This window comes from Parasteatoda tepidariorum, chromosome 2 (genome assembly GCF_982258835.1).
Source record: "Parasteatoda tepidariorum strain Cologne lab strain chromosome 2, Ptep-v5.0, whole genome shotgun sequence".
In the NCBI taxonomy this organism is placed as follows: Eukaryota; Metazoa; Arthropoda; class Arachnida; order Araneae; family Theridiidae; genus Parasteatoda; species Parasteatoda tepidariorum.
In genome coordinates this window covers 71,210,901-71,234,796 of record NC_141756.1, presented here as the reverse complement: position 1 = coordinate 71,234,796, position 23,896 = coordinate 71,210,901, and the positions used below count along the sequence as shown (strand labels likewise).

Genomic DNA, 23,896 nt, shown 5'->3' with positions numbered 1-23,896 from the left:
TTCACTTTCTTTTAATGTTAATCATAACTGCAAAATATTACAGTTTTTCTATTTTGATGACTGTAAAAATCTCTGAAATTCCCTATGTGTAAAATATTTAGTACATTTTGCTATATTTATCATGGAATTTATATTATTTTGTAAAATTTACTGGATTTTTTTCCTATCTATGTTGGCAATTGTGTGAATTTAATGTGATACAGTAAACTAGTTAATAAATGAAACATAAATGATGATTATGTATAGTAATTTTTACACTGAAAACAACATTTGTTTTAAATTTTATTTTTCAAAGAGAAAAATTATGGGGAGGGGAGGGATAACAAAATCACATTTAGCATACATGCTATACAATTACTAAAATAGCACAATGGTACAACTTTTTGAACTATTAAATGCTATTAGTCCCTAGTATAATTAAACAGCTTTGATTTTAAAATCTTTGTTAGTATATTCTAAACAAAAAATATCAACTTGAGATTGCTAAATGAGTTATGGATTAAAAAAAACTTTTAAGACTAGGTTTTGATGCAAAAAATTAAAATAACAAATACTACTAAAATTTATATGGGGTTTCCACAGATCAGGGAGAATGGGAGAAACTTGGAATTGTCAGAAATTTTATTTTAACTTTAGAAACCAGGGAATAGTCAGGGAAAGTTTCAATTTTCTTACAAGAACCTGGAACATTCCAAGATCATACCTGGAAAATAACTGCTCTCAAAATTGTCCGTAACAGTAATCAGTTATTGAGATTCAAGTTAAATAATTCTAACATCCATTGCATTTATTTTTTGCAAAAATTTCACATTTTAGTCAAATTGAAATATTCCCATCCTTATTTAATGAATTTTTTTTCACACAGAAAGTCTAATATTTCACATCACAAATAAAATAATAAAGTTTTCTAAGGAAAATATGTTCTTGATTCCCATTGAAATTTTACCTGGAAAAGTCAGGGAGTTTTTTTTTTTCTGAAATTGAGTGGGAACCCTGTTGTAGTACTTGTTATTAATTTTTATATCGTGTTTTTATATTGTGTTTCATGGTTATTCTTAACACTGCTAGCTTAAAATTTTTATGTTCTAATACAGGTCAGTGACTCTCATGCCAGAAGAAGCAGAAGATATGTGGCATGCCTATAATCTTATTGCTGAAGGAGACAACTTAAAAAGTACTACAATAAGGTAATTATCTTAAATGCAATTTACATATTGTTTTTAATTTATTTTACGTTTTTAGGGTATCAGATTTTAAAAAATGTAAGTAAAATGTGTGCACAGTTGTTTGAATCATGCACATAATTTCATGCACGCAAGTTTCAGCTTTTGCAGAATTTTAAGCAAAATGTTTTAATGTTATCTTAAAGTTTGAATGAAATAAGTGTGTGCTTTTTTGCTAAAACGTTTTACCAAAATCTATTTTTAAAAAACATATCTATTATCTTCAATTTTTTTCACTTCATGAAGATAATAAAATCCTTCCAATTCCTAGTTTTGAAACATATTTTTCTTAACAATATTTTTTTTTTATGTATTGCAAATATATTTCTAAAACTTAGAGTACTAACAAGTGAGTATTAAAAGAAAAGTATTGTGTGACTGTTAAAGAAAAATTCATTTCTACTTATATCAAGCAAATTTTTTTTTAAGTAATAAAAAATGGTCGATAGCAATGGTAAAGTTAAGTTATTCCATATCAAAATTTTTGGGAATATGCTATTAAAATGTAAGGCATGTAAAGAAAAGGATATAACTGTTTTTACTTTGTTTATTTTAGGTCTGTTTTGCACTTGTTTAATGCTTTATTATGAAAAAATTTTCTTAGCAATGATATAGTTTCAAATATATTAAGGTTTATTTTTATTAATTTTTCCATCATAATTATACAGGGTGATTCTAAAAAGATGGGCAAAATTTTAAGAAGTGATAGTACACACCCAAGCAAACAATTTTTATCAAAGAATACATGGTCGTAAACAAAACGCAAAGGTGCTGGCGCATTTGGAAAGTTGTTTGATGCAAACGTGAAAGCTCCATTCCTGTTGCGAGTTACTGCGCTGCGTTACTTGTCACCAAGCTTTCAGCCGCTGCAGGGAAAGTTCGTGATATGCCTGATGTGTTTCTGAATGTTCGTCTATCTTTTCTTTACAGTTGTACTGCGTGCATAGTAGCTGCCGGCCACTGTTTTGAACACTTATTGTAATCACATGCCATTAAATTTGCTTTTATAACTTAACTTCATCGTTCTATGTGTGTTTTTGCCTCATATAAGAACATAAACTTTGACACCTTCTAGCGGTTTTGCGTTTTGTTTTCGACCATGCATTCTTTGATAAAAATTGTTTGCTTGGGTATGTACTATCACTTCCTAAAATTTTGCCCATCTTTTCAGAATCACCCTGTTCAGAATCACCTGGATCATATCATAAACAGAAACTACTTATCATAAACAGAAGCTCTTAAAATGTTTTTTTTTTTTTTTTTTTGTGAAAAAAATCAAAAAACTGAGACCTATTCCATTTTTTTAAATCCCACTCCAAAATGTCTAATAACAGTCAAAACTTAAGAAAAAAATCATATTAAATATATATATATATTATTATTATTATTAGCGATTGCCAATTTTCAGATCATGAGATTTAATGTTTCTTAATTTTTTATACTTAGTATTTTTAGCATTTTTGTTACCGTCATGTGGGGCTACTTTGTGCAGGATTTCGCAGTTTTTGAACTTTGACATGTAAAATAACTATGTTAATTCAAACTTTAGTAAAATTTATCAATATTATATTCATAACTGTACTCATATGAGTGAATTTGATCAATATTGGCATTATTTGTATGTAATATTTACAAATAATAAGTGAAAACATACCTTGTACAAAGTAGCCCCCAAGTGGGCTACTTTGTGCAGTGATAGGAATTCAGTTTAATAATCATGTTTTTAGTAAAATATTGATCTAAAATTGTTAAAAAAGTTAATTGTTGACATCTTTAATAACAAAAACATCAAGATATGTAAAGATATCAGTTTGAAAATAATTTTCAGCGTTAAAAAAACATTTTTTACAAAGAATTTTTTCTGAAAAAGAATGTTTATTTCAAAACATTTGAGTTCAAACAAAAGGAAACCATATACATTTTTGAACATTGAAATGGATGAAATTTCAAAAATAATAATTATTACATATTCATTCACTTTTATTATATTGATAAATTTGAACATAACATGCTTGAATGAACATGACAGAACTTGCTCTTCAGTTCCTGTCAAAATCACCTGATGTCCTATAAAATATATTTTTATGTGTTAAATCGTTTGATTAATTCATTAGAAAAATCTTTGTAGAGGAAAAATAATAGTTTACCCGCATGTTTCACGTGTTTCTTGTGAATTTTATTAGAGATAGTATTTCTGTGGATTTTGCACTTCCGAGAAGCTTCTGCAATCGACATACCACCAGCAACTGCTTGCAAACATTGTTGCAGCTTTTCTAAAGTGTAATCACGGTAGTTTCTCATTCCAGGTATTTTTTTTATAACATCTGACAATTTATGTCGGAAAAAAAACGAATTACATTTTGCACAAAGTAGCCCCACAGTGCATTTTTTTTCATTTTCCGTTTATTTGTTATTAATTTTAAATTTTTTTAACGCTAACATGATATAATTGTTTATTAATATATAAATAAAAAATTTCACACTTACGACAATTGTTTTATCAACGTCTTTGTATTTCACAGCTAAAGTTTCCAAGCACACTTTTCGACGTCCGACGTTCTCGGAAAGTTGTTGACATTGGATAAACAAAACACACTCTGAGATTGTTTTAAAATTCGAAAAAATTTTGTAGTAATAGAGGAGACTTCTATCTTCAAATTCCACACATTTTTAACAAGAAAAAAACAATACTAAATAGCAGCACTTGAAAAGTGCCAAATTCGAATTTGCAGAAAGTAGCCCCACATGACGGTACTTATTTACGAAAACCAAATATTTTTTTGTACACTTGTTTAACTTGCAAGTAATGAAACTTTTGTGTAAGCTACTTTTAGTTAAAGAACTTGTGTCTGGTGAGAGCTAGAGCTCCTAGCTATCCCTATCCTGAGCTCTAGTGGTATGACAGCTAATTAAAAGTTAAGCTACTTCAGTGTTCATTTTACTCTTAGCACAATGAAAATATTATTTTTCTGAAATATTTATTTACTCTTTACTTTAGTTTTAGTAGATAAAAAAAACTATTTAAAAAATATTATATTAGTTTATATTCAGTGTGGTATTTCACAGTCAGTAAATATTCTGTATATAATGTTTAAGTTAACTTGTGATCTTAAAGATTTTCTTTTAATGTCAAAGTTTTAAAAATATAGTTTCTCAGTTAGTCACAAACACTCAGAAAGTAACTTCATAGTTGACTTGAGCTTAGAGAAAAAACAATCTTAGAGTGGTAAATTTTCTGAAAATGTATCTCAGATATATAAAAATATCTTGGGTGTCTAAAAAATCATAATATCATCGCAATTAGTAAAATCAGGAATAAAATTCAAGAAAGTTCTTACAATATTATTTTAAAAAGTATTTCTTTTATGTTAATCTTTTATATGTATTACTTTTTTTCTTAAAATATTATTCTTGTAGAAAAGTGACTACTGAATCAGCTACTGGAAGTACCGGAAGTAATAGAATAAGAACTACTCTTACTATAAGAGTAGAAGATGTTGATTTTGACACACAAGCTTGCATGCTTAGAGTTAAAGGACGAAATATACAAGAAAATCAATTTGTAAAAGTAAGTGCTGCATACGAATATATATGTTCAATTTCTATCGTAAATATTTTGAGTTTAATTTTTTTTTCTTTAACTAATAATTAGATGGGTGCATATCATACTATTGATTTGGAACTCAATCGAAAATTTACCCTCGCAAAATCATGTTGGGATAGCGTTGCACTCGAAAGAATTGGTAAGATAGTCAAGTTTTTTTATGTAATTCATTGATTATGTATATTGTTGTATAATATATATGATTTTATAATGTTGTTGTAATGTGGGTCTTTTTTTATTTTATGTCAATGATAAAATTTTCTTCAGTCAATTTTCTTATCTCATTTTTCTGCTTTACTTAATTATCTGTGTAGATAAAAAAAAAAAAATATTTCTACAGGGTCAGGTGGGTACATATTAAAAAAAACCTTTTCTATTCTCTGCATTTAAATTGAGATAGTTTGTTTATTATTTTTAGAGACATTTACTGAGATTGTGGGAAGCACTTTTATTTAAGTTTTAAGAACTGATAAAAAAAGAAAATATTTAATTTTTACAAACTAGTATGTTAGTTTAAACTGTTTATAAACTTTCTAATATCAATAAAAAACTGGCAAAAGCTATTAATTTTAGTTCAGTCTGTTGGAAGAACATCTAAAAAACAGATCTACATAGAAATTTAAGAATGAATTTAATCTATTGATTTAATTTAAATTTAAGAAACTATTTATTATGAAATATTTTTTAAGGTGGGGTAAAGTGAGTATATATTTAGGCTTAGCTCAATGTTGGGGATTTTTTTTTTTACTTTTGTGTTAGTTTTCGAAAGTATCTAACGCTCTATATTTTATATTTAAATGATAAAGAATAGTTTACTCTTTTGATTCTCTGTAGTAATTTTAACACTGAAAGCAACATTTATTTTAAATTTTATTTTTCAAAGAGAAGAATGATGAGGGTAACAAAATCACTTTTAGAATACATGCTAAACAATTTACAAAAAATTACCAAAATAGCATAATGGTACAACTTTGTGAGCATAGTTAAAGACATAGATGTGTTTTCTCGTAAGTTTCTGCTTTCATATGACAGTTTTTTCATTGCAAACAAAACAATTTCCTTAAAGTAACTAAATTGAATAAGGATATGTGTCTGCTATAAATAGTAAAAACACTTTATATTGTCACTATACATATAAATTTTTACATTCTCATTTATATTTAAAATCAACCAAAAACTATTACAGCTTCCGTACTTTCTGTTGAAATTGTGTTGAGTTCCGCAAAATATAATGCATCCGAAGTGAAGCCTTATTTTGATAGCCATGAGCATTAATCCTTTAATTTAATAATTAATAGGAAAAAAACAATTTTTCAACATTTATTTTTTTTCAATATAATCATGCATTTATTTAAGAGTATTTTTAAAACAATATTTACATTTGTTTTGTAGAGAAATATATACTAATTATAGAAATAAAAACTTTACGCCACTCTAGGGTAAAGTTGGTATATCAAAATATGTTCTTTTGAATGCCTTACTGTAAGAAAACAACAAACAAAATCGATAAGTTATGCTTCAAATGTAAAATGCATCAAAATTTTCAATGAAATAAATTTAATGGTTTCATTTTAGAACCTTCTTTTTAAAAAAAACTAGATTTTATACCCACTTTCCCCCACCTGAACCTACATTTACAAACTGTTCACAATTAAAAAAATTTCTGCAAGAAATTTATCCATTCCTGTAGACCCTGTCGTTTCCACCTAATTTTGAGGAAATTTAGTCAAAAATCTCTGATTTTTAAAACATATAATATTTTTTATAAATTATTATTTTATTGTGATTTGTAAAACATATTATAATTTTTATATTGATTATTTTACATACCAACATACATTTCTTTAAATTTAGCAGTTTTCTAAAGATAGAAAACCAGTTATGGAATTTCTTTGTTTTACTTTATACTTGGCTATACTTTTTATAATGAGTAATACTAAAAAATTTTCCATAAACGCTATTTGTGTGTTTCTGTATAGTATGCATATCTGTTTATGTAGTTAGTTATTATTATAAAATTATGTTATTATATCAATAACTGTAAAAAGTTTCTTAACATGATGATGCATTATGTTACTATTGCTTTAAATATATATTTTAATGAAACTGTAATTAAATTGTAATTTCAAATTTCATCCCTTGATTGTTGTTTTATCATTTCATTATATGTTTGATCTAAAACTGTGTTGTTGTTTTTTAATTATTTTTAATGTTTTTTTTTTAATTTTATTTATAGACTAATGATAATTTTGCTTGCAGTTTTTATTTATTAGTGCTTCTATAATTTCTTAAACTATTTTTTAAAATGTGGAGTATTTTTCTGATAAAAACAATTCTTTTTTAAAAAAATTATTTTAAGAATATGAGTAGATCTGTGGTCTGGTTTTTAGTTTTAAACTGAATCTATCTGTATTATCATTTTTTATTGTTTTCACTCATAATGCATAAAAATATGTAGTATCCCTAGCACCAAAACAACTATGACCTATATTCACAAATCTTGGCTCAATAAGTCTTCAAACGGCTGTTATTTTTCCAATATTGGTCCTGTATAGAATCGTTCGATTCCCCTGCTATTTTACAACTACTTTACAATCAATTTTGGCCTTTATAAAGCTGACAGGTTCACCCGATGTTTTATATTCATTATTCGGCCAATGTTGATCTTATATAGGCCAATATTGGTCCTTCTGTGCATGGTCATACAAGGCCCATATTGAGCCAATTTTGAACCCAATTGAGGCAAATGTAAATTTGTTGCTAGAGATATATGTTAAATTAAATTTAAACTGAAGCTAAAATTCATAAATACTAAACTTATTTTCCTGTTCCTAAATTTGACTTTGTGAAACATTTTTCTTTCCTTTTATAAGTTTTATTTTAATGGACAATGCTGGATTTAATCACTCTAGCAAAAAGGTAGCATGAAAACTCACCCGGATTCAATGGCTCTAATTTTTATTGCTAAATATGAAGAAAAAAATTCTAATAAAAAAATATATTGTTTTTTGTTCCAATCTCTTGAATTCAAAAAAAGGAAAAAAAATCTCAGAAAATCAGATATCTTAGATATATATTTAAAAAATTTATATTTCTGAAATTTTATAGAGTTAATTTTGTCTTTAAAATCCACCATTTTAAGATTATTTTTTTTACTTGCTTAAGTCAACTTTGAAGTTTGTCAATATCCAATAAAATGGCATTCATATTATCCAACTAATTCTAGCAAATTTATATATATGTTTCAAGATTTTGAAATAAAATTTTAAGTATGTTATTCATTGAATATATATTTTATTTATTTATTTTCAGAAATGGCTTGTGATCCTGCCCAACATGCAGACCTTGCTGCTGTTGTTATGCAAGAAGGTCTTGCTCATGTATGTTTAGTTACTTCTAATATGACTCTGGTCCGTGCCAAAATTGATGTAAATATTCCTCGTAAACGAAAAGGCATGTGTGCACAACATGATAAGGTATCGTGTTTAGTTTTATTAAAACTTCATTATTTCTCCTGTATTGACTGTGTTTTCTAATATTTTATATTTCATTTTATTGTTTTGAGTAATAAATATTGATGAAAAAAATTTTAGATTGCAAAATTCACATTGTGTGCTATATTTGCTATACGTTAAATTCTTTTTTATTATGTAAAAATTATTATTTTCCATTTTCGATGTTGTAAATTTAAGAACTTTGTTTGTTGTGTTTAGTTTTATTAAAACTTCATTATTTCTCCTGTATTGACTGTGTTTTCTAATATTTTATATTTCATTTTATTGTTTTGAGTAATAAATATTGATGAAAAAAATTTTAGATTGCAAAATTCACATTGTGTGCTATATTTGCTATACGTTAAATTCTGTTTTATTATGTAAAAATTATTATTTTCCATTTTCGATGTTGTAAATTTAAGAACTTTATTTTTTTAAAGAAAACTTAGTGTAGTTTTTTTTTTTCCTTGTGAGTAGGAAAGTTATCTCAATAAGAAGTATCTCTATAAAAGAATAATTTTTTCCTCTTAAATAGTGATTGACTAACAATTAGGATTTTTTTTTTTTTTTCTGCAGCCTCCAGATTTTTGCAGTCACCATTTTTCCTGTAAATTGTAGTTTATACATAATGTTAGAAAAACTAAATCTTTTCCTGAATCCCAATGTTAGAAATGTGACTTTTCTTAGTATTGTATTTTTAAAGTTGATTCACCTACTGAAATTGAATTTTTTCCTCCTTAGACATTTTTAATTGTTTTCCAATCTTTTTCATCCCCATTTGTTCACATACAATATTAAATAAACTTAATTTTTTATTGTTTAAATTCATATAGTTACTCCTTTAGGACCTGATGCAATTTGAAAGTACTTATTTTCCTGATGTACATATATAATTCATATGCACTGGAATACATTATAAAATTTAAGATTTAATTTTATACACTGGTTATCATAAATTAAGGAAAAATCACAAAAATAGCGATAACTCTTTCAAAAGTAAGCCAAACCGTGCAAAATTTGCATATGTTGTCCACTAAGAGTAGCTGAGTAAAATTGCAATATGCAAATTAGTGGCGCTGCACTCGGCTTACGTCATCTGCCTGGAGCATAAAAGTCCAAGTTTGAGAGAAAGCACACAAATTTTACTGTGATTGCGACATTGAAAATCTGAGATAGCCAATTCGTAATAATGACCTCTAGGCATCATTTGCCTGAAGAACTACGATGGAGAGCCATCGGGAGACTAGAGGCAGGGCAGAGTCAATCAGAAGTGGCCAGATGGCTAAATGTGAGTCCATCTGTGGTTCATAGACTTTGGAGGCAATTTCAAACCACAGATTCGGCATCTAGGAGGTTCAGTCAAGGACGGCCAACTGTTACGACCAGTGCCGATGACCGATATTTGACATTAAGTGCACGCAGGAATAGAACCGCTACTCCGACACATCTTAGATCCTCTCTTGCTGCAGCCACCGGAAGGTTGGTGTCAACGTCAACTGTGCGCAGAAGGCTCCACGAAGGTGGTCTGTATGCGAGACGACCAGCTATTTGCGTGCCGCTCACATCACGCCATAGGAGAGACCGTTTGCAGTGGGCCCGACAACATGTCCACTGGACGTCAGATCAATGGAGGCCTGTTCTCTTTACGGATGAGTCCAGGTTTAGTCTAGAAAGTGACAGTAGACGTTATTTGATATGGAGAGAACCTGGGACCCGTTATCATCCATCAAACATCAGTGAAAGAGATGCATACGGAAGAGGCAGTGTCTGTGTTTGGGGAGGCATATCCTTAGGAGGGCGCACATACCTCCATGTCTTTCCAAGGGGAACCGTGAATGCTCAGGTTTACCGAGACAACATCCTTGATGCTTATGTGCGCCCATATGCCGGGGCAATTGGTGATTGCTTCCTGTTACAGGACGATAATGCAAGACCACACAGAGCTCGCATTGTTGATGATTATCTTCAACAGGAAACAATTACTCGCATGGAGTGGCCAGCTCGATCCCCGGACTTGAATCCTATCGAGCACGTTTGGGATGCTCTAGGGAGGCGTGTATCTGCCATCAATCCGCCCCCTCAGACCCTTGCCACGCTTGCAACTGCTTTACAAGAGCAATGGCTCTCACTTCCTATTGAACTGATAGACCGCATAATTGAAAGCATCACACATCGCTGTTTGTGCTGTATTGCTTCTAGAGGCAATCATATTCCATATTAAAGGTACTTTTTCTATTGCAAACCGATACTTCCAATTTGTTTATTTTATACATGTGCTAATTTCTATACTACTATTAATGTCTGATAATTTCTTTTTATGTTGTTTAATACCTTACTATGTGTTGTATATTGTGGGTAAGTTTCATAAAATTCCATGTGTAATTTCTTGAGTTATCGCGATTTTTGTGAATTTTCCTTAATTTATGATAACCAGTGTATTTCTAATCAAGCAGCTGAGATATTTTTAATATTTAAATAATAGCTAAAGGTAGAAAAATTTTACTCAGTTTAAATTTGATTTAAAATGAATATAATACAGTAGGGAACCGATTATCCGGAACGATCGGGACCATCGCTATTCCGGATAACTGATTTTTCCGGTTTTCTGAATCGCTACAAAAAGCCGTTTTTTTATTGTTAAACCCAACTAAAAAAATATTTATATTTGGAAATAATCTTAAAAAGAAGAAAAAACGATGAAGTAATACACTAATAATTATTTCCAAAATGATGGTAAGGTAAACATCTTTAAAAAAAGAAAGAAAAATCCTAAAATCTTATGAGGAAAAAAAAAAAATTTTTTTTTAATGGTGGGAAAATTTATCAAATTTCGTTCGGGTGTTTTGGTTTTCTGATTTCCGGATAACGGGTTCTGTACTGTATTTTGTTTTGCATTCCCTACATTTGCTTGATTAGCAATATACAGAATGCTCATAAAAATAGAGGGTGTTTAAAAGTTCATTACTTGAATATTTTTGCTTTTCTTCTTATTCATATGTTGCGAGTTTGTTTTAAAAGTCAGTGTGAATCTTTTTCCTTTTTGTGACAGGTAGGTGCCTATTTTGGACATAAAAAAATATTTCAAGAAAAATAAAGTTTTTGTTTACCTTTTCCATTATATAATAACTAAATCAAAAATATTTTTTTCTTCATACATAGTTACTTTTTATTTTACATTTAGTATAAATAAAAATATTGAAATCATGAATCTATCCCACTTTTTTTGTTTTTATACTATACTATAGGAAATTATAAATTGACTAATGCAACATTTTTGTTCAAAATACTGCACTAAATGCTAAAATTTATTTTTAAGTTAAGAAAGGCTTTAAAGAAAATTCTAAATACACCACTGTGTAAAATTATCAGTTAATAAATGGGTTTAAGTTTAGCTCCTATCTTTTAGTAATGTGTCTTTAACACCTCACATTATTATAAAGCAAACTGTACTTTATTTAATATCTTAAAAACAACAATTAAATGTTTTGTTTTTAAGTGGACTTTGATGCAAAACAAATATTGTCATAAATTTTTTTTTATTAATTTGTCTGTGTGTGTGTGTTTTTGTTATATTTTAAGAAAAAAAAAGTTCATACTGTATAACTGACTCCATTGTTTGTCTCACTACGCTAATACTTAACCAACACGTTTTATGTTGTTGGTACATATAAATGCCTTTTGAGACATTGTAAATAAAAGGAGTTAGTATACTCTTATGAACTACAAAACATATGCTGAATAAAAGGTAAAATAAACTCTTCTGAATGCTGTGTTGGGTATTAGTTTATTTTGTGTCATGTTTATTAAATGCTTCGATAAACATTATAATTATTAACAGTAACTGTAAAAACAAAACTATAGTTGAGCATTTTTCTTTTCCCATTTCTTTTCAAATATTTTTTCTTTGGTGAAATAATTTGCTATTTTTTGTTCGATCTTCAGAAAAATTCAGTTTATGCAAATTATAAATTTTTTTTATCAAAGGTAGAATGGGTTTAGGGAATCAAAGCAAAAGGATAAGTTATTCAAATAATGAAATTTTGATGAAGTCCTTAAAAAAATATTTTCCAAAAACTCTCAGAAAATTTGAAATGATACATTCATAATTATCCTCTGACAAATTATATAATACAGTAGGGAACCGATTATCCGGAACGATCGGGACCATCGATATTCCGGATAACTGATTTTTCCGGTTTTCTGAATCGCTACAAAATGTCGTTTTTTTATAGTTAAATCCAACTGAAAAAAAAATTACAAATAATCTTAGAAAGAAGAAAAAACGATGAAGTAATACACTAATGATTATTTCCAAAATGATGGAAAGGTAAACATCTTTCAAAAAAGAACGAAAAATCCTAAAATCTTATGAGGAAAAAAAATAATTTTTTTTAAAAATGGCGGGAAAACTAATCGAATTTCGTTCCGGTTTTTTGGTCTTCCGGTTTTCTGATTTCCGGATAACGGGTTCTGTACTGTACCACTATGCGTATATTGGGTTAATATCTAATCCACACACTTGTGCAAGCTTTGTCTAAAAGGGGTATAGGAGCAGCTTTCTTAAAAAATGTATATCTTTTTAATTTCATGTGAAATAGTAGCATGCAAAGAAAGGAAAATATGAATAAAGTTCGCTAAAGTCAAAAAGTTTAAATTTTAAAGAATTACTATATTGAACCTTCACAGATAATTTTAAATCTAAATATATGCAACTATGTGATTTAAAGCTTGAATCACGTGAAATTATACTAATTTGAAAACCAAAAACGGAGACCCAATTGTATCCCGTGACAGCTAGTTTAATTTGAAGCATTCTAAAATAATTTTATGTACATTTTAAAATTAACATTTGTGCTTCTTTTAGGGGTTGGATCGATTTTTTGATGCTGTTTATCAAGCAGTTGTAAGGCATGTCAGTTTTGACGGTATGTTTATATCATCTTTTTAAAATTTTATTTAGTTAAATAATGTCTATTATTTTTGTATTGAACTAATTATCAAAATTTTCTTTCAGTTGTCAAATGTGTACTTATTGCCAGTCCAGGATTCGTAAAGGTATACTAAGATAAAATCAAATCTTGCTATCTCAACCTCAGTTTTACAAAAAAAATTGATAACTTGAAGGAGAAAAATCTTTTTTCCTGTTTTTTTATTTATTTTGCTTTTTATTGATAAATAGTTTGATTTTTTTTTCCTCTTACCCAATTAAAAAAAATTCTAACAAATAAATAAAATTCAAAAATTTTAAAAGGAAAAAAACTGTTTAAAATTATGCTAAGAATTCTCTACATAAACTAAATCAAATGGATAGCAAAGCACATGGCAGCTAAGAACATTGAACTTTTGCTGAAAATTGACTAGAGCCAATTAATCAAATTTGTCTATGGCAATATTTTGGAAATCAATGATTTTTTTCAATCTATTTATGACCTAGTGACTGTCCACAATCAGCGAGTAGACAATAATATTGCTTAAAACTTCTTGTATTTTTTCAGAGAAACGGGACAATTTAGACAGGCCACACATTTAGGAAGCAAGCGGTAAGAAAGAAGCATGCACATAGTGAATACCTATACTTTTGCAATAGGATACAAAGAGGTGATGTGCTCATGCTAATGCAAAAGTATCAGAATTTGCCATCTGTATGCCTCTTTTCTTACTGCTTGCTGTCTTAGTGTGTGGCATGCCTTAGAGCTATTGGTTACTTAATGTTATTGACAAAATATGTCCTTCTTTTAAACAAACAAAAATGTTTTCGTATAGTTTTGTATAGCTTCTTTTTTTTAATAGAATTAATTGTACAGAATTGGTTAAATTTATGTAAAAAAATAAAAAAAAACTATTCAAATGTTGACAACGTGATTTATAATAACTTGAGGTTTCAGTATTTTGAAATTTTTTTAGCACTCCCTTCAAGTTAGAGATAACAAATATATTTATTATTGTAAAGTGTTCTTTATTTGAATAATCTTTCATAATTTATTTTCTGCTAACATATTTTCCTGCTTGTTTTGCATTCCTAATTAGTTTGAGTTAACTTATCATTTTTATACAACAAGACAGCATATAGATAGAAAGATGTAGATATATATTTATATATATACAGATATCTGTAACTGTTTTACATTTAATGAATCATGAATTTGATGATATTCCTAAAAAGACCTTTTTTTATAAAGTTAACTACTACAAAATATCATTCCTTCTTAGTTCAGCAATATAATCATATGATTTGAACATTAAAATTTAATTTTTAGTTTAAAAATATGTACAGCGTATTTATGTTCATATTCAAGATATGCTTTTCAATATTCATTAATCATGCTTCACTTCCTTATGTTTTTTCTTTCTCTTAAACTACCTTTTCTATTTTGAATTTCAAGAAGATTATATGTTTTCAATATAAAGGAATAACTAGTTACATGTTGATATTTTCTGTCTATGATTTTATCTTCATATTTCTGCTATAGACTGAAGAAATATGCATTCCTCTCTGTTTGTATTATCCATTGTGATTACTAGAGCCCGGATTTTGATGACCTAAAAAGTCTCAACTAATGCCCTTAAAAAGGGCAAAAAATGCCCTTAAAAATCCAAAAATTGCGCAAGAAATGCCTTTAAATAAAGTAAAAATATTGAATTAAAAAAATTTTTTGCTCTTTAAAATTATTATGAGTCATTTAAAAAATATAAAGCAATGCAATACTTGTTCTACGTTCATTAAAGTTTGAAAAATTTGTTTTATATCCTAAAATAACAACAAAAAAAAAAATATATTGACTCCAAAATATTTTTATTTTGTATAGAAACTTTAATGGATATAACAACTTCCATCTCATAATATTACTAAATATCAGAATTACATTGGATTATTAAATGTTTTTTGATAATTTGAAATGTAAACGAGCGTCTCTTGTCTGAAAGTAAATTTTCATTCTTGCAGAAGCTTCTTTCAACGTCTACTGATGTTTTAAGTGCGTACTTGAAAAAGACGGTCTCACTGACAATTTTTCGTCAATTTGAAAAGATTTTGCTTCGCCTGTTAATATTCTATAGATTTTCTTCATTGTTTGGAAGCCAGTGTAATAATGAATATTGATGAAAAATAATAAAAATTGGAAAAAATTAACAAAAAACTTTAAAAAATGCATTAAAATGCAAAATACACCCCAAAATTTAAAGAAAAATGCCCTATAAATCTAAAAAAATGCTCTAAAAGACAAAAAATGTCCAAAATTGCAAATGTCATCAAAATCCGGGCCTTAGTGATTACCATTCATGTTCCTCCTTTTCTCAAATCTGACCCTATCATGGATTTGTTCTCAGATCTATCCAGTTTATAAGAAAAGTATTTGCTAAACAGTCTGAAAACTTTTCTGACTATCCCTTTTGTTTTTGTCAAAATGTCATATTTTTTATATTAAAATAATTAAGATTGCTTAGTTGAATTTATTATTCTGATGCGGTTATTGCCGTTCATAATAGCTATTCAAGCTTTAATTGTGTTATTTGCCAATTACATTTTATAAAACTGTGTTGTAAAGTATTGATATTATAAAAATCTCGCTTTGCTAAGCAAAATATTGTTGTACAAAATTGGTTTTCTGAATTAGCATTATTGGTCTATACAAAGAAACTTATATAATACTGGAATCCATTCCATTATAAATTAATAAGACAAATATGAGAAATTTTTATAATGTAGAAAGTCAAATTGATTTTGGTTTTTAAATATTTCTATTTTATTTTAAATGTTCCTGTTAATTTATTTATAGTGTATTCATACTAAAAATAAATGCAAATTGTTTCATTTATATTTTTTCTACAGGACCAATTTTATGAATATATGTTTCAACAAGCGTTGAAGACCGATAACAAAACTTTGCTAGAAAATAAAGGTGCATTTGTCTTGGTACATTCATCATCTGGATTTAAACATGCTTTAAAAGGTACCATTGATTTTATTTATATGTTTAAAAAAATTCTCCCTTGCACTCAAAAATATATACAGAAGCTTTCTGTGTTTACTTCCCATTTTCTCCCTTTTTGTTCTTACTCAAATCTTCTGCATTTTAAAAATGTACATTAAAGTTCATACCCTCTTGGATTTTCACTGTGGTTCAACCCAATCATTGTTAAAATTAATCAGTGTTGAATCTAAACTTTAGCCTAATCAGTGTATCATCAGTTGATACAAAATATAAGATGCTAAGCATTTAATAGTACAAAACAAGGGGATCATATTTTTCTTATATTTCAGATTGACATGAGCTGACGTGTTAAAACACTGTTTTCTGATTTTGAATAACTGTACTATTAATTCTCTGAATAGAGAATGAAAGTTGAAACCACATACCGTATATTCCGGCGTATGACGCGCACTTTTAATACAAAAAATAACATTGGAATGTACGGGTGCGCGGTATACGCCGAATATACAAAATTATAGATTTAAAAAAATTTAAATATAGAAAAATAATTTTATTTTAAGGAAATAACATACCTTTACCTATATACTTTATTAATTTTCGTTATTACATAAATAGTTCATTATATTCATCTTCCGTTATTTCTTTAGGCACGTCATCACAATCTGTTTCGTCTTCATCATCTGTGTTACCCTCATCCATAAATAAACAGTCATCTTCTGATCCGTCCAGATTATTTGAAATGCTGCATTTTTTGAATGATTTTCTAACCATCTCAGGCTTAATTTCATCCCATGCTTTTAATATCCATTCGCACACTGTTTCCAAACTTGCATGGCGCATATGTCCTCCTTTCGTAAAGGTTTTCTCGCCCTCCAACATCCAAGTGTTCCACTGTTTTCTAAAATTGGCTTTAAATGGTTTCTTTAAGCAGACGTCCAATGGCTGAACTAATGGTGTCAATCCGCCCGGAATAACTGCCATATGGGTGTTGCATTCTTTCAGAAATTTTTTTGTATTATCTGTAAGGTGGGACCTAAGCATGTCCCACACTAAAAGGCTATCTGGTTTTCTATTGATACTAGACGAGATATTGCACATGTACAATCCAAATTTTCGTGCGCGTTATACGAAGAGTATATTTTAAAATTTAAAAAAAGTTATTAGAAATTACGGGTGCGCATTATACTCCGGGGCGTGTTATGTGCCGGAATATACGGTAAAATATTCTGTATTTTAAGTTATTTTTTCTGTAATTTTATAGTAAATCTTAGAATCATTATAGAAAAGGTATATAATACTGTTTATCTATCCCTATAACAACTGTGCCTAAAATTTGTATTATTTGTTTTTTATGAAAATTCTGGTGTTTTTTTTTTAAGTATGTTTATGTGTGTTCAAACAGGTTTGATTTCAAGAAAGTAAAATTAGCAAGTAGCATGAAAAGTCTAGTTTATGTTTAACATTTTGCATGCTACCAAATAACAGACATAGCATGCTGAAGGTTACCAAATTACAGGCATAGCATACTGAAGATTACCAAATAACAGGCATAGCATATTAGCATGCTGAAAATTTATTTTTCAGCCGTATCAAATTAAAGTAAAATTTTAAAGTAGGGAATGGCAAAGTGTTTTTATGAGACATAATTCATTACATAAACGCAAAAGTTTTTAGGGCACTATATTGTATGAAGGCATTTCAAAAGTCACTTTCCATTATTTCAAAATTTTTACATTAGCAGTTTTTAAATCAAATTACATTTGGATCAGTTATGAAATTTAATTTTATTACATATTATAACAGTACTTTTCATAAGTATTTTTTCCCAACTTATCATATTTGTTATATTTCAGTATAATACTAAAATGTAATGCTGAAAAATTATTTTAATTATCTTTATTTCTCCAGGCATGATATTACTTTAACTGAACTATCACCCAGTTTCTCATTACAGTGTAGAAGATTTCAATAGTCTTTGTTTATAAAATGATTTTGAAAACAAATGTAAAGTTTTAATTAAGATAAAAATTGCACTATTAAATTTGGCATTCAAATTTTTTTCAAACTTATTTGTGCAAACGTAAATTCTATTAAAAAATAATTTATGCAATATTTAAAAAAAAATTATGTTATGTAGATTATTTTTTTAATATTAATTTAACAATTTAATTTCGTAATATTTTTTGTTCTTAATTCTAGAAGTCCTTGCTGACCCTGCTATAGCAAACAAGTTGTCAGACACGAAAGCTTCTTCAGAAGTTAAAAGCATGGAACAGTTTTATTCTTTGTTAATGACTGAACCAAATAAAGCTTTTTATGGTGTGAAACATGTCTTAAAAGCAAATGAAGCACAAGCTATTGACACATTGCTTATTAGTGATAAATTATTCAGGTATAATTAAAATTTCTCTAATTTGAATTTTCAAAAAATTTCATTTTATGGTTAGTTTATATGTTTATTTTTTATGTTGTTAGGATTTAATTTATATTTTTTAATTATATTTATTAAATAAAGTAGTTAGTCTTCAGTGCCTTAATCCAAAATGCATAATTTTTCAACTACAATATCCTAAACCTCTCAAAATTTTACTATAAGTATTTACTTATATAGCAAACCTTAAACTATGGTTTCTAAATGAAAAATTTTGAATATCAATTTAAACTGTGATAAAAAATGGTATGAAGTATAGTGTTTTATAGGTTGGCGAAACTCTAGAGTCAATGAAAAATATTTTGTAGAGATACATGGTTTAAATCTCGAGCCCTTTTCTTTAATGATTTGAAAATAGTACATTTTCCAAATGAGTGCACTAATTTCTTCTAAAGTAGTTCAAAATTATGTAATGTTTTATCTTTCAAAATTTTATCTTTCAAAATTTTATCTTTTACTTTAAATATTTTTAGGCACACATAAGTTCATGTTCATAAACATTAAATCTATTATTTCTTATGGACTATTTTGTTTCTCTTAATTTTTTTTTAAACCTTAAAAATTTAACAATATATATTAAACTGCAAATTAAAATTTAGAATTATAAAAATTGAATTACACTTTTATATTGTACTAGAAGGCTCCGCCCCCTGCTCGCTGACGCTCGCCAACCCCCGAGAATTGCTACGCAATCCTATGTAGTTCACGCCGTGAACCATGGCTCGCTGCACTCGCTCGCCGATGAACACAATGTTCTAGCACAAAGACAAAGTATATTATCATCAAAGACATAGTATTTTATCATCAAGGACATAGTATTGTACTTATGTAGAAGAATTCTATCAATGTTCTTATTGGCTTTTAAAAAAGTATATTAGCTATTTAGATTGTACATGGTGAAAAAATCAAAACATTAGCTAAATGAGAAACATATTAGCAAAATAAATTATCAAATATGGCAGTTGCTCACCTAAATTCAACTAAATGTGTATAATAAATTAGTTAATTCTAGAAATTCTGAAAGTTTTAGAAAAAAAAATTATTATTTAAAAATATAAACTTTAAACCCTAACTTTTCCTTGTGAGATAATAACCCTCAAAAAGTCTTTCATTTTCAAGAAAACAAAAAAAAATTTTATCGCCAAATGAAATATTTTTTGGTGATCAGCATTATTGAAATCAATTTCTATATTAATTAACATTTGTGATAAAGTACATAACATTTTAGAACAAAATAAGGATGTTTTACATACAATAAATTAAAATGCATGGCTGTTAGCATTACTCGAGAAATACCACGTGGAGGTCGCCATGCTGCATTTCTAATCGGGGAGTTTTGATTTTGGTAGTTCCCCTTGCCTACTGCCAATAGAAGTTTCAATTAAATTTTTTCCAAAAAAACATTTTTTTCTGCAAAGCTCTAAGAAATTAACAGTAAGCATTTAGAATTTCTTTGAAAACACAATTATAGATTTGGCATCTTGGAGCAATTACTGAAAGGCTGTCAAATGACTTAACTCTTGACAGGCCAACAAAAAGTTGTCCATGACTAAAAACTTGTTTAGTCAATACTAAACTGATTTTCTCTAAAGTCTGACCTTGTGACTTATTTATAGTCATGGAGAAGGCCAGCCTAATTAATTCCTAATTGAGTTTAAATTAAATATTATCATGTTTTTAGGGCATGAATCTGAATTGAACAACCTGATAATGCTCACTCTGGTTACTGTTTCCGTTTTTAAAAGCGCTATATGTTGAGCCACTTCATGTGACATTTTTAGCAGCAATCATTGGTCGATTTTCTAACGTTGCCATTCGGGGAGTTGTAATGAGGCTTTTTTTTGGTGCCGTGTAAGAGAAATATATATATAGATATTAAATTCCAGACTACACTGTTCATATGTAAGATTATAAATTTATTTCATAAAGCTTCCTCGATGAACTTTTTTATTTGCACATTGAATAAGAGTAATTCAGTATTCCTATTCAGGGTTCATAACTCAATAATTTTACATGTAGTGTTCTTAAAGTAAACTCAAAATAAAAACTTTTTTTTTCCTCTTTAGATGCAATGATGTTAGCAAAAGAAAATTATTTGTTGAATTAGTAGACAGTGTTAGAGATAGTGGAGGAGAAGTAAAAATGTTCTCTAGTTTGCATCCTTCGGGAGAACGTAAGTACATTTGTTCCACTTTTTATTTGCATAGTTAAAAATTCAATTAACAATTTTGATTATTTGAGCACATTGTAAAATTACTTAATTTAATGATAATTCTAATGTAAACAGTGTTTATTTTAGAAATAAGCTTGACTTTAGTTTTATAAACTAACTTTATATGTTGCATTCTTATATAATATATTACTTCACAGATCTTTTTAAGTGTTACGCTCATTCAAACACTTTTCATTCAAACATTACTGTGAAATGGGATGACTGAATGCGATATAGCATTAACCCTTCAAGACTGAAATCACACAGCTCTCCCTTCACATCCCACAATATCATATATGAAATTAGCCTTTTTGACTGCAGTAATCCAAAACAACATGGAAATAATCTCAATTCAGTTCTTTAGTATTACAACTCTTATTAGCAGGTATATCTCTCGGAGCGGGCAGGCCTTCTTTCTTGGGAAGCTCTTCTTTCTTCCTTCACCAATCCTGAATAGCTTACTAAGTTAAATAACTATAATAAATGTAACTATTCAAGAATTTTAGCCAATCTTAAGAACAGCATTTGCTTATGAGACAGTCATAATTTTTGAGATTGCTGGTTTGTTTTGCTTCTCTAAAATTATCATTTGATTTTGTATATTTTACCATCTACACTGAACTTAGGCAACTCTCATCAGGGGTTCATGTATATGGCTTTATTATTATAGGTAAACTAAGTTGATGTTCCTTGTCTGGTGAACATAACATTTTTACAAATAGAAACCTACTAAATTTTTTTTGGTGTTCAATTTGTTTCATTAATATCAATAACAATGTAGTTAATCATATTAATAAAATTAACAATAATTTATTAAATATCCTAAAATTTAGTTTTTTGGTCGTAATATTCCTGATTTTAATATTCTCAAAGCATACCATTTTCTAAGAATACAAATTAAAAAATTGACTTTTATTTTCTTTAATAAATTAGTAAAAATCACTAAATTTGATAGTTCCAATTAAGGAACTGTCTAACAATTAAATACAAGGCTCAAGCATATTTCCTTTTCATTGTTTAAACCTTTTCAGAAATTCAGTTATTCTATAAAGGAAGATCTTCTATATAATTTTATGTTAACAGATTTTTATGATAATGAATTTAGGGGTCATATCTTTAGTAAAATTACATTTATTATTTTTAAGCAAATGCAGTAACAAATCTTGTAGGATGGACTTGTGTAGTTACACAATTATTGATTCAATCAACAGTACGGTAATCATATCATAGAATTTTTATATGATGAATTGAGGGGTCTTCTACTGAAATTACTTTTGTACAAAAGTGTTGAATGGTTGCTCATTGTGTTTTCATTTCAAGATTACTGAAACCCTACTTTAAAATTATTTAAGAAAATTTTGAACTTAATTTCAAATTTTAATTATATATTGATGTAAGGGAATATTATCTAATTGATACTGTTTTTTTTCTATTAATAATGGAGCAGTAGTTTAAAAATTTTCCATGCATTGATTTGAAACTATTAAGAGTTTTTCATTGTTAATAAAATTATTCTAAAAAATATCATATTTTACTATTCTTTTGCAATAAAATTATTTATGAATTTCAAGTATGTCCTGTTTTTTTCAATAGAAGAAAAGTGTTCCTATTTGTTTTAGTTTGTCTTGTGACTAGACTTTAAAATATAATTAGATGTACTCGGAGTAACTAAAAGAAATTTCTAAAAACTGTAATTACCTTGCACTTATTCATTTTTCAAAAAATTGCTATGAGACTTAATATTTAATTAGATTGTAATTACAAAAAAGGACTAGAAAAAGCTATATTGATCTGTTCACAACTTCCGAGCTAAACTCCGAAATTGTGCAAAGTGTTCAAGGTATGAAATTATGTCATAAACTGTGTCTGATGCGAGGAAGAAGAAAAACATCATTAAGGTTATCTTTTGTCATAGAACTCATATTCATACCTTCCAAGTCTCCTGTTTTTTTAAGGAAGACTCGTGTATTTTACGACTATCTCCTGTATATTCTAAAATTTCTCCATATTTGTTGAAGAAATTTTTTTTAAAAAATTGGCAATAAAAATACTTCTCTTATTCCTCAACTGATGGTGCTATTGCTGGTACTGAAGTATATTGAGTGTTTATAGTTTGAGTAATTATAAACAATCATAATTATAAAAAAAATCTTCTTTGGAATAACATTTTTTTTTCGCTTAATGTAAGTGATTATATTATTTCCAATTATGAATTTCTCTTTTTGACTTACGTGATTATGCATGATGTATCAAAACTTGTAGCCCAAAAATTGTCGCTAGTGAAATCTTCATTATTTTATTTTTCCAATGTTGGCAGATATGCATATTTACCTTAAGTCTTATCAGCAAGTATGTAAAGACCTTGCAGTGAATATACACAGGATGCTCAGTGACCACAGACCATAATGTACAGTTTTAGAACTGTTAAAAAGGAAATTTAAAAAGTACACACCGAGAATGACAATATAACTATAAATGTTTTGTCACATGTTGAGATGTATAAAATTAAAAAGAAAATTATAAATAATACTAAATAATTGAATTTATTTTTTTTTTCAGTGTGCTCCATTTTTTGATTATCCAAAACATGTTAAGTAATAGAAATGATTTATTTTCCTTTCTTTTCAGAATTAGACCAGTTATCTGGACTTGCTGCTATCCTTAGATTTCCTATGGAAGAGCTAGATGAAGAAAATGATTCAAGTGGTGATGAAAGCTAAAAGTATTAAAATTAACTTGATGGTTAAACATTTCCTGCTGCAAAAAAAAAAGTTTGCATTTATTTATTTGTACATAATAATTTATTTAAAGTAACTGATCTTGATCTTTATTTTCTCTTGTATTTAACTAAATCAAAACAAATGTGATAGTTCTTTATGGAACTGAGTATCTACAATATATTTTTGTACAAAAACATCACTTTAAACAGGTGACAAAATTTTGCTTTATATTAAATATAGTATAAAGAAGAAAGATATAATAAAAAATACTTGTTGCTGAA

The 23,896-nt window shown here is 27.9% G+C and overlaps 1 protein-coding gene across 1 annotated transcript in view; it reads left to right on the top strand.

Annotated features, from left to right (window-relative positions):
* pelo (pelota mRNA surveillance and ribosome rescue factor) overlaps window positions 1-23,896 on the top strand; it is a 26,266-nt gene extending 2,370 nt beyond the window's left edge. The window contains exons 2-11 of the mRNA XM_087157508.1: window positions 1,095-1,187; window positions 4,641-4,791; window positions 4,876-4,966; window positions 8,140-8,303; window positions 13,186-13,246; window positions 13,336-13,376; window positions 16,150-16,270; window positions 18,452-18,644; window positions 20,750-20,856; window positions 23,524-23,896. Of these exons, the coding sequence (XP_087013634.1) occupies window positions 1,095-1,187; window positions 4,641-4,791; window positions 4,876-4,966; window positions 8,140-8,303; window positions 13,186-13,246; window positions 13,336-13,376; window positions 16,150-16,270; window positions 18,452-18,644; window positions 20,750-20,856; window positions 23,524-23,615 (1,114 nt within the window). The 3' untranslated portion in view covers window positions 23,616-23,896. The remainder of the gene's footprint in view (window positions 1-1,094; window positions 1,188-4,640; window positions 4,792-4,875; window positions 4,967-8,139; window positions 8,304-13,185; window positions 13,247-13,335; window positions 13,377-16,149; window positions 16,271-18,451; window positions 18,645-20,749; window positions 20,857-23,523) is intronic.